At 36.5% G+C, this 12,220-nt stretch overlaps 1 protein-coding gene across 6 annotated transcripts in view; it reads left to right on the top strand.

Annotated features, from left to right (window-relative positions):
- The window catches only part of HERC2 (HECT and RLD domain containing E3 ubiquitin protein ligase 2), a 120,917-nt gene that overhangs the window by 3,301 nt on the left and 105,396 nt on the right, over nucleotides 1–12,220 (top strand). For 5 of the 6 annotated variants that reach the window (XM_081946432.1, XM_081946430.1, XM_081946434.1 and 2 more), the window contains exons 3-7: nucleotides 6,130–6,244; nucleotides 7,654–7,791; nucleotides 10,511–10,730; nucleotides 11,429–11,529; nucleotides 11,683–11,839. In XM_081946432.1, coding sequence (XP_081802558.1) covers nucleotides 6,130–6,244; nucleotides 7,654–7,791; nucleotides 10,511–10,730; nucleotides 11,429–11,529; nucleotides 11,683–11,839 — 731 coding nt within the window. The remainder of the gene's footprint in view (nucleotides 1–6,129; nucleotides 6,245–7,653; nucleotides 7,792–10,510; nucleotides 10,731–11,428; nucleotides 11,530–11,682; nucleotides 11,840–12,220) is intronic. The other variant, XM_081946433.1, reaches the window with a different exon arrangement.

The following is a 12,220-nucleotide window of genomic DNA, read 5'->3' as shown; positions in this document are numbered from 1 at the left end:
ATTTTTTTCCAATGAGGAATATTAGTTTCCTTTCAAGTTAAGAGAGTGTAAGAATTTACATGCTAACTATGTTTCAGCTTTTATTTTTTAGAAATAAAAACATTCCAGTATCATCCATACTCATAAGTCTTTATTACATGTTTTGTGTATAATCTCCAAATTCCAAGGCGATATAACATTGCCATGGAAACATAGAAGACATTAAGGAGACATGGAGTTCATCTTCAAACGTCAATTGTTGCACATTGCATAAAACAGAATTGGGAAATATTTTCAGTAGTTTGAATAAATGATAGTGTTAGAGCCATGGTCAGTGGCAGTTAAGTTTAAAACGGATAAGCAATTTATACACTAGCTATAGAATTTGGCTCTTAAATGAGGGAGTAAAGCAGTATTCTTTCTGGTTCTTAACTAAAATCAGGTAGCTTTTCGTTCATAGATTTTGTAAGACGAAGTTATTTTTTTCCAGTTAGTTAATACTACTAGTTTACCAGTAGTGAACTAGTTTACTACTATGGGATCTTCTGGTCTTCCTCTGTAAATATAGAGTTAATATGTGGGAAATAGAGTGAGATTTGTTCAAAAATAGGGTAAATTGAATTCAAAAGAGTTTTCTAGCTACTAAGCATGACTGTAATGAGAAAAGTTATCTTTAATAGAGACAGACCCTAAGACTTTTACTAGTAAAATGAACTTGGGAAAAACTAGGTATTTGTGTAGATCTTTCTTTATTTGCACGATCTTATCATAATATTATGTACAGATTAGCAATCCTGATACTACACTTTCCATTTATTGAAATTAATAAATAATAACTGGGTGGAATGTATTTTACCATAATGTAACTGAATGAATTTGTTGCTAGTTTGGATGGATTAGAAAAATATTGTAGCTGATACATTATCTGACTGGGGCTACACACATTCTCCTAAGGCTTAGATGTTTTTAATAAACTAACATACTTCCTGAGTTCCATGCATTGTTTAGATGCCTAAGCACTAGAAGCAATAAATACATCCTATCAGTAAATAAACAAATCAGTGGAAGATTTTAGATATAGTGGTTTGACGTTTAGCAGTCGCTCTATGGCTCCATTACTGGCACCCAATCTCACCTAGAATTAATCTTGTTAGATGAACCAGAAGGATAGTGTTGAAAGGGGGGTCTTTCTTTCAGTCCAATTCCTACCAAAAGTAAGCTACCAAAACATTTTACTAATATAGCGTTGCCCAATTTAAAAGGGACTGGGATTTGCGTATATTGGATATGGAATATTTTTGGTCCTCTCTAAAAGCACTTGTCAATGTTCTATAACTTTTTTTTATAAAATTAAATAAGATTTTAATATATAAAACACTTGAGAAAAATTAGCATAATATTTCATCTATTTTCTGAAAATAAACTTAATTCATCTTACTGAATATTTATGGTTTCTGTTTTGAAGGTTTTAATGCAGGAGCATTCTGAACGTTAATATGACTTACATTGTAATTCAGTGTTGTATCTTGAATGGTTTAAGGTCAGAGAACAGAAGTAAGTCAGTGGCTGCATTCATGCTTGACATTCAGAAGGTCTTGGTTTCAATACTAGGTATTTGCAGAAACATGGATTGAATAGTTGTAATCCAAAAAGTGTATTGCATATACATTTAAAGGACTATTATCAATAGATACACTGTCATACATGGTCATATTATGACAATTTAAGAATAAATTCCTGTGCTCTAAAATACACCAAAGTACTTTAAGCCGGCTTGTTAAATAAGTACCAATTGTTGGTCATATACATCATAGTAGTATGTCATTCCCAAGGAAACTCTGATATGATTTACAACCTATGAACTTGTAAACAATGCTTTCTGTTCTTTGGTTTCAGCTTATTCAGTACATTTAATGGGGATATGGAAGACTTGGCTTTGGAGTTCCTAGCAGTTATTCCTATTTACAAATTATCTGGTCTGTTTCTGAGGACAGTTGAACTTCCCTATTTTTCTTTGTTCAGCAATTTATTTAAATACTTCAAAACCTTATTAAAACCTAAGCTTTAATTTGACTTAATTCACTGTTGATAGGAATTATCTAAATCTTGTATTAGGAATGCTTAACATTCATTTATCGGTTTTACATTTTTATTATAAGATAAAATAAGATACAAAATACAAAAGTAAATAGGAGAACAGTGGGGAGGAAGAAGGGAAGAGAAGTGAGAAATTGTGTTGCAGTTTTTATTGGAAGAGATTGTTTTTCACAGTTGGTCCTATACACAGTCTATGAATTCAACTGAAGCACATAGATATGCTTCCACTTTAATATGCTCTTGGAGTTTCTTTAAAATGGATATTATATTATGAAGACTCTAAATTAGTGTGCATGTTTGGAGTTTATAAAATGATATGGAATGTATCTTATAATTATTCTGGAGAGCCTCTGATGAAGTTGATTGGCTGTGATGATCATCAACCTTTGCATTTGGAGAAAAGCTGGTTTTGGAGGACTTTGTGAAATTCTTTGTGAAAATACATACAAATCCTTTTCTTAAAACAATTTTATTTCCCTATGCTGGGTTGTTAATTTTAATTTTAAATTTTTAGTATTTGAGGGGTTGCCATAAAGAGGAGAGGGTTAACTTATTTTCTAAAGCACCAGAAGGCAGGACAAGAAACAATGGATAGAAACTAACATGGAATTAGAAACTTCCTGACAGTGAGAACAAACAGCCAGCGGAACAGCTTGCCATCAGAAGTTGTGGCTACTTCAGCACTGAAGGTTTTCAAGAAGAAATTGGACAGTCACTTGTCTGAAATGCCCAATCTAGTTTGCAAAGTACTTTTTCAAGGCAGGTTGAGAAAAGGATAGGTGATATTGTATTACTTTGTGGTACACCTCGTTCTATGTTGATTTCCACTGTAAGATCATTAAGGGAAATTATTGCCATTGTTTTTTAATACGTTAATTGTAGTAAGGTTATGTAAGCGGTGTCTATGTCTTGGTTGAGCAATGCATTAGTGATTGCTTGCTGAAATACTGAGTCAAACTCCTTTTAGTAGTCCATGAGAGCCATGCTCAAAGGCATGGTGTACTCGTGCTTTTCAATGAGTTGCTGAACAACCTGGGTATGACCCATTGTGATGTAGCTACTTCTGAACACTGCCTGCTCCTTTAGCTGTGCATCATTTAATGTTATCAATATTCTTTTTGCCTTGTAGATGACTGAAAGTAGGTTATTGGGTAATAGTTCTTTAAATCATCATGTATGTAAGAAACACTTCATGTTTCCATGCATCAGGTATTTTTTCTTCTCTGAGGCATCTCAGTTTTGCTAGTATCTTTTGTAAACTGTGACCACCAGCTTTCAGCATTTCAACCGTAACACATTCATTCCTGGAGCTTTGCCATTTTTCATTGATTTTGTGACACTTGATACTTCCTCCTCTAAGATATCTGGCATTTCCTCTGTTGTGGGTGTACACATACATTAATCACAGTCCATTTTGAAGACGCAATGTAAAAAAGAGTCTTGAGAGTTTACAAGGTTGATACTATATGTTACAAAGCTATTACAGAATGTAGTCATTCTGTTTCAGAAAGTAAGAAGCCTCTCCCGAGAAGGTAACAAAGAAAACTGGTCATAGAGAGGATGTGTAGCATCCCAGACAATACTGCGGACCCTGGTCAAGCAGTGCTTATATGTCATGTCCTGGATAGAAGGAGGTGAACTTCTAATCATCTTTTCTGCTATCCTCACCACTTTCTGCACGGCCTTCCTGTTTGAAACTATAATACTTCCAAACCAAACAGTAATACAATACTACAGGATGCTTTCAATTGTCCTGTAGAAAGTGCTAAGGACAGGGGAAGGAAGATGTGCTCATCTCATATGAGGCAGAAAATGCAGGCGCTGCTGTGCCTGCTTCACCATTGTCTCACTCTTGAGCGACTAAGCCAACCTTCTCATTAGCTGCACACCCAGAAACCTAATACTACTAACCACCTCCACAGTGGAATCATTAATACAGAATTGTATGTCAGTGCCTCACTTTTCAAAATCAATGATGATCTCTTATTTTTCCTACATTTAAAACCAAGCTGTTCTTATTACAGCGGTCCACCAAACTACCTTATTTATTTATTTATTATCCCTGTAAGCATCCTCAATGTCATCCTGAATAAGGCCCACTATTGTAGTATCATCCACATACTTCACAATATTGTTGGTAGCAAATTTTGCACAACAATCATGGGTCAACAGGGAGAACAATGGACTTAGGACACAGATCTGAGGAGAACTTGTGCTTAAGAAAATGGAGCTAGAGTTAGTCCCAACTGCCATATACTGGGACCTATCAGAGAGAAAATCAAGAATTCAGTTACACAAAGGAGTAATAAAGCCTAAAAATCCTAGCTTATCTACTAAATGCTAAGGAATGATCGTGTCAAACTGAAGTCAACAACCAGCATTCGCAAATGAGTAGCTCTTTCCTCTAAGTGCGCCAAGCTCAGATGGAGCACAGAGAAATAGCATCCTCTATGTAGTGATTTGCCTGGTAAGCAAACTGAATTGAGTCAAATGCTGGAGGGAGGCTGGATATAATAAAATCTTTGATCAGCCTTTCAAAATATTTCATAATGATGGACATAAGTGCAACTAGATGATAATGTACTTTTTAGGCACTGGCAAAATAATTGCAGTCTTAAAACATGAAGGGACTACTTCCTGCTGCAATGAAATATTGAAAATATCTGTAAGAACATAAGACAAGTCATCTGCACAACTCCCTAAGAACTTGCCCAGGGATATTACCCGGGCCTGTCTCTTTCCAAATAATAACTTCCCGCAACGTCCTCCAGGCAGAGGTAATGTCAAAGCTAAGCATTTGCTCATCAGGATGAGACATAGCTTTCCTCACAGGGGTACTATTTGATGCTTTGAATCTTCCAAAAAATGTGTTCAGCTGATTTAAAGACTGTCACCGTTACAACACGATGGCACCACCTTACAGTCTTTTGCGACCTTCTGACAAGCCAAGTGGGGAAGCCAGATTACAACCATGTTACTAATCTAACAGCTGCAGTGTCTCACTTAACAAATTGTGGTAAGAAAGTTTGTAAAATGGGGCAAAATTCACTTAACTGTGTTGTTTAGTAAGGGAAATTTTGGGCTCACTTGTGGTTGTAAGTGGAAAACTACCTATAATTTGTTGTTAGTTGTGAAGTCGTGTCTGAACTGTGTTGTTTAGTAAGGGAAATTTTGGGCTCACTTGTGGTTGTAAATGGAAAACTACCTATAATTTGTTGTTAGTTGTGAAGTCGTGTCTGACCCATCGCGACCCCATGGACAACGTTCCTCCAGGCCTTCCTGTTCTCTACCATCCTCTGGAGTCCATTTAAACTCACCCCTACTGCTTCAATGACTCCATCCAGCCATCTCATTCTCTGTCATCCCATTCTTCTGTGCCCTCAATCTTTCCCAGCATTAGGCTCTTCTCCAGTGAGTCTTACCTTCTCATTAGGTGGCCAAAGTATTTGAGTTTCATCTTCAGGCACTGGTCTCCTAAAAACCAGTCAGTGTTGATCTCCTCTAGGACTGACCGGTTTGATCACTTTGCAGTCCAAGGGACTCTCAAGAGTCCTCTCCAGCACCATAGTTCAAAGGCCGCAATTCTTTGGTGCTCAGTTTTTCTTATGGTCCAATTTTCACAGCCATTGCTTGTTTGTTCACAAGCTATAATAGATTAAAAAATTATTAAGCAATTCAAAAAAGTACTTCTGATTTTGTTCATTACATTGCTGGTGTGACCTCAAGTTGTGTAAGGCTGTGAGTGAAAAATTCTGATCTTGAAAGATTCTTGATTTTTTCTCCTTTGGCATGTAATATATTAAAGTGCTTTTGAAGGTCTCCTTTTTATATATGAGCTGTTCTTAAGCTTGTACTTAGGGGTATTCTTTGAGAAACACGTAGTATGCACTTTGAATCGAATGAATTATTTAGTACGGGTCTGAGTTTATTTTTGTATTAGTTACATTTTAAGATTTATTTTAAGATTTATTTTAAGAATTGAGTATTAAACATGTTCTTTTTGTAATAACTATAAAAAGCAGACAATCAGAATTCTTTTTTCCCCTCTTAAAGCTTGCATTTACCAGAGATGGACTCTGTGGTCTGTGGAATGAAATGGTCAAAGATGGAGAAATTGTATACACTGGAATAGAAGTTACCCAAAGTGGTGAAACATCTCCACGAAAAGGTAAATTTTCTTATATTAAACATGGGCAAGTCAAAACTTAAGGGCCACATATGGTCCTTGAATCTCTTTTTGTGGCCCTTGAATATTGCTCTTTCTGGAATAATAATAAAAAAAATGCTTCAGTTAATTTTCATTTTAAAGTGAGAGATACACAATATTTGAAGTAAGCCCTAAAATAAACATAGTCCTATAACAAATCTTCCCTTTTCAAAGCCAGGATTAAAAAAAAAAAACACCTCCACTTATGTGATATACCTGCCTGCTTTGCATGGTGATTCTGCTCATGAAGACCCTTGGCTCCCCCCAAATGTAAAGTGTAGGTGTAGCACCATTCCCAAGAGGTTTCTCACACACCTGCATGTATGATGTGGATAACATTTTTGTTTATTAATGAAGCTATTTCCCAGTTTATATTGCTGCTTTTGAAAATAGGCATACAGGATTTAGCAGAATATAATAATGTGAAGTCTGCTTGGAAATATGAGGTAGGAAAGAATATTAAGGAATAGTATTTGGACAATAGTTAATTAAAAGCACTATTTTTTTTAAAAAAAAACTAGAGCCCTGATTCAACCAATCTGACTCAGCGTTTTGACTAAATGAATTATGAATTCAACGTTTTTGTTCAGTGCTAGGCCCGAATAGAACACAAAGCTTTTTTGTACATAACTGAATGAGAAATTTTCTTCATTTCAGCCACATAATAAAGGGTAGTGAAGAGGAGTTATGTTGAAGCTATTTTAAACAATTCTAAATCAGAGAGCCTTTACTATTCTCTACTCACCTTACATGAAAAAATAGTCACAATCTAATTTTACAAAACAATACTTTTCACAGTTTTTCTGTACTGTTCTCTCTCTAAAATTTCAGATTGGGCAGCCACAAAAATAATTAAAAGAAATTTGACTTTCCATAATTATATGTTGTAATACATAACCAAAATGTTAACCATTTCAGTTGTGATATGTTAATTCAGAATCTTGCAGCTGAATTTAGAGATGAGAGAATAAACCGTTGACACTAAGCAATTCTTGACTGAAATGTTCAAAGAAATAAACACTGTAAAATATAAAAATTAAATAAACGGGGGGAAGTTAGGTTTAATAAAGTTTTAATGGTAGTTTGTGTGTGAAGTAAACATTGATTTTCAGAACATGGTTAACAATGCAATACAGATTTTTAAGTAGAAGAGTAATGGAGTTGTTAAGTGAAAGAGGAGATGAGATACCTGCGGCAGTTAAGTTTCTTCTTCTCCCTCTCCTGACTTCCCTATGCAAGACTGATATTAGAGTGAATATGAGGACAGAGAATAAGCTTTTGAATACTTTGACTGACACATTCTTAGAAGTGAAAGTAATTGCATTAAAAAAAAATTCATAGTTTTGTTTGTGGTTTCTAAAATCCTATAGATGAAAGCACTGAAGGCCAGACTGGATCAAAGAAAGACGATCAGAATGACAAAGAGAGGAAAGATGAAGATGATACACCACCACCTACCTATAGAGCTAAATCAATTGTTGAAAGTTGGATTTGGGGAAAACAGCCAGGTAATATCTTTAAAAGAAATGGAACTTAAATAAGACAAATAACCCCCTCTCCTTTTATTGAAGATGTTCTGTTAACTTAAGCAGTCAATTTAATATGTTTTTTGTTTTAAATAATGCAGTAAATACTACAATCATATAAAATGTTAAATACTTCCCAGGAAATGAATTCTGGCACAGTAGTAGAATGAACCTAGAATCTTGGCTGAGACAGGAAACGTGGTCTCTGATTTTAAAGAAATATTTCTTCTCTCTTTATTTTGTGGTGTACGCTGGCTTTCAATAATTTTTGTGCCAATTGTATAGAAAGACCTTGCTAACGAAATTGGTTACTCATTTGGGAGCTGAGCATTTTATTTCCATGATAAATCTGTACAAGCAGAAAAGTGTTTCTTGTTCCTTTTGTTTCTGCTGTTGTTACATATTAAACTAGGAATTCAATCAAATGACCAAATTAGTTCCATGGAAACATTGTCAGCTATTACCTTGTAGCCATGAAAGTATCAAATGCTAAGATGATCGCTTGATAACAAAGAAATTTGCTAACACAGGTAGTCTTCAGATTACAAGGGCAATTCAGATGGAGCTTCCACCACTAAGCAATGCAGTCATAAAGCATGATGCATTGTGATAGCATTGCTCAGTGACAGAAATCATAGCATTCCTATAGTAACATCCAGACCATGCAGATTATTAACTGGGAAAAGGTGGGAGTCCCAGGTAAACTGGCCAGTGAGTGCATGGCTGCTATGGGGTGCTGCTGAAGACAGACACTTAGAAGTGCAGATGAGTATGTGGAAGCCACTGGACTGGGTGGTTGGGGTACTGTGGGTGGGCACTCCAAAATGCAGGCTGGTGAAAAAGGGGCAGGAATGACTTCTGACTTCCAGCTAGCTTCCCCATTGACATTACTTGAGGAAAGCCAACAGGGAATTTCGTAAATCACGATCGTATGATTGCATCTTGCTATGATGTCATAATCAGAAGTAGGCACCGTGCCTGATTTGCAAACGTGATTGTGAAAGATAATCTCAAACGTGATTGTGAAAGTTTAAGACTGTCTTAAGGCCCGCTGTTCAGCACCATCATAACTTTGAATAGGCAGTGAATGAGTGGTCATAACTCAAAAGCTACCCATATTTACAAAATACTGGTTTGCAAATGGCTACATGCTGCAGTATATTAGGTTTATTTACGACTCAAAAACCTGCCATGGTTACTGCCATAAGCCAACTTGCTAGGTTTTGTTATGTTGTTAAATACATCCCGTTTAATAGCCTTACATCAATGTTTATGTTTACTAAATCAAATTCAACAAAAATCTTATATACTTCCAGTTTAGTATATGTAGACTTCAACTTACAACCATTTGTTCAGTAACTGTTTAAAGTTATGAAGGGGCTAAATGAATGTGGTTAGGACCAGTCCTCAAAAATCTGACCATCCCATGCTCCTGTGCTTGGCCACCATTTTGCAGTTATGATTGATTATAGCGCTCCATAATGATATGATTGCGATTGGCAATTTTCCTTGCCAGCTTTCCCAGAAAGTCAATGGGGAAGCTAGCAGGAACAATCACAAGTTGATGGGCCAAGTTCCCCTACTCATGCATACTCCTCCAGCTTCCCTGCACTTGTGTCGTGTCAGTCATTTGCACCCACTTATGCGGCCTTCCTCTCTGTCATAGTTTTGTGCAGCCTTGCTCACCCTCTCTGAACCTTACCATAAACCTCACACACACTCTCATACATCCTCCCTAAGCATCTCTGCACCTCCTTTGCACTCTCTCCCATCCAATAGCAGTCACCTGCTTACCTGCAAGTTTGCTCGCAAGTTGCCTGGAGCTTGCAACTTCCTGCCAACCTCCTCATTGATTTGGTTATGGGAAGTTGGCAAGAAGTTGCTTCACCTAATGACTGTATGGTTTGATTAACAATGGCAACTCGAGCTTCAGGGATTGCTCTAGCTAAACCATGTACTTGCACTTTATGACAGCATTACTTAGTGATAGAAATTACAGTCCAATTACTGTTGTAAATTGAAGATTACTTGTTGCTATTTATGTACCTTAATTCTTCATTAAGTTAAGTCATTAATAGGTGTCCTGTGTCAAGTCTGATAGGATTGCAACAGATGCAATGCAGATAGAATGGATTCCTAGTGAATCTGAAGATTTTCTTGGTAGGAGGAGAGCTGTGCTAGTTTGTGGTAGTCCTAAAAACTGAAGTTGCTGCTGATAAATATTATTAAAAGGCATAAGCTTTCTTGAGTTACAGCTCACATCATCTGATGCAAATGTAGACTCATGTAGGATTTAAATTGGGATGAAGTAGGTAAGGTTCTTTAAAAATCCTGAGCAATTATTTGATCTGCAAAAGGTTTAGCAAAATCTGGTTAATGGTTTGTTGAATTGTGAAAATAAATCTAAGCCAACTGAGAATTTTTTAAATAGTTGATTACTGAATATAGTAACTTTCAGAATCTGAAATGAATGAATGATTAGTACAAAAATAGGCGAATGTCTTCTTTCTGAACTAGAAATTCAGTAAATTTAATAATAACTCAAACAAGAAACCCTTCCCAAAACATTCTGTTAACATTCATCCCTGTTAGATTTTTATTATATCTTAATTATGAACATAGTTCTATAATTCAAAACTATATTCATTTCCGAATAGTGTTATACATTTTGCTAAGTGCATTGCTCTTATGTTTGTTATAGATGTCAACGAACTGAAAGACTGCCTTTATGTATTAGTAAAAGAACAGCAGGTTCTAGCCAAGAAGACTGCTACCACAACTCTCTCTGCTCTCAGACTGAAACAGAGGCTTGCTATATTAGAACGCTACTTTATCGCGTTAAATAGGAGCATTCTTCTGGAGAATGTCAAGGTGAAGCGGAAAAGCAGCAATATCCCTTTGCCCATGGTGGATAAGAAAAGGTAAAAGTTTGATGAAAGAAATCCAGTCTGTCCTTCTCTACATATCCCAGTTCTATCCTGTAATAATATCATTAGGATTTTGTTTCTGTACATAAGGAATTCCAGGTAGTCCTCGACTTACGAGCACAATTGAGCCCCAAATTTCTGTTGTTAAGCGAGACATTTGTTAAGTGAGTTTTGCCCCATTTTATGACCTTTTTTGCCACAGTTGTTAAGTGAATCACTGCAGTTGTTAAGTTAGTAACGTGGTTGTTAAGTGAATCTGGCTTCCCCGTTGATTTTGCTTGTCAGAAGGTTGTAAAAGGCAGTCATATGACCTTGGGATTCTGCAACCGTCATAATATGAGTCAGTTGCCAAATGTCTGAATTTTGATGACATGAACGGGAGGATGCAACTATGGTCGTAAGTGTGAAAAATGGTCATGTCACTTTTTTCAGTGCTATTGTAATTTCGAATGGTCACTAAATGAACTAACTACACTTTACACTGAACTTTACACTAAATGTTGTAAATCGTGGACTGTCTGTAGCATTTTTGTTTTACATGGAAGATCAATTCCTATAAAGCTTAGGTCAGAATGATAGTCCACTGTTTCCTGACTGTGTCCCAGAAACACCTATTTATTGTTTATACCTTTTGGGGGGAAAGTTTGCTTAGGATTTAAGCAAGAGATCATTCCTCAATTTCTCTCTTGTAGTCCTAGATCTGTAAGCAAAGGTGTTGAAGGTCTCGCCCGAGTAGGATCCAGAGCAGCCCTTTCGTTTGCCTTTGCGTTCCTACGGCGAGCTTGGAGATCAGGTATAAGTTACAGGCTGAGTACTGCATAACTGGCCTAAATTTACAGATAGTTTTGGTGGGAAACCCTCCCCTCCCCCCCAAAAAAACCTTTTCAGTTGCCCAATCACATGCTGTGAAAATATGTACCACAGCTAAAACACATTGCATTTGTAGGTGAGGATGCCGATCTTTGCAGTGAATTATTACAAGAGTCCCTAGATGCGCTTCGAGCCCTATCAGAAGCATCCCTGTTTGACGAAGGAACAGTATCCTCTGTATGGTTGGAAGTTGTGGAGAGAGCAACTAAATTTCTAAGGTCTGTTGTAACTGGGTAAGTTTTCAAAATACTGTTTGAGCTTGGTCCATGTTTTAATACAAATCGTGTTACTGAAACATGATTTTGAGCATGACCATTATTTTTCTTTTGTCTTCCTTTGTGTTGGAATAAGTTGGAGCAGGCGAACTTACTGTTTTTCATATGGGTTGAAGAGTCTAATAAAATCATCCTGCCTAGCCATTGTGGCGTTTGATAAATATTGGAATTATAATCTAGAATATTTAAAACAGCCTCACAATTTGTAGAAGCGAAAGGGTCACATTGATAAATCAAAAATAATTATGGGCTGCAAAGGAACATGTGCCTCAAGCAGCAGTTTGATGGTTAGTGAAGTGATAGCAGTGTTAGAGCTGACTGTGAAGCATTGGAGATGCT

The sequence above is a fragment of the Natrix helvetica genome (assembly GCF_964273705.1).
Source record: "Natrix helvetica genome assembly, chromosome: 3".
In the NCBI taxonomy this organism is placed as follows: domain Eukaryota; kingdom Metazoa; phylum Chordata; class Lepidosauria; order Squamata; family Natricidae; genus Natrix; species Natrix helvetica.
This window is presented reverse-complemented; position numbering and strand designations above follow the sequence as displayed.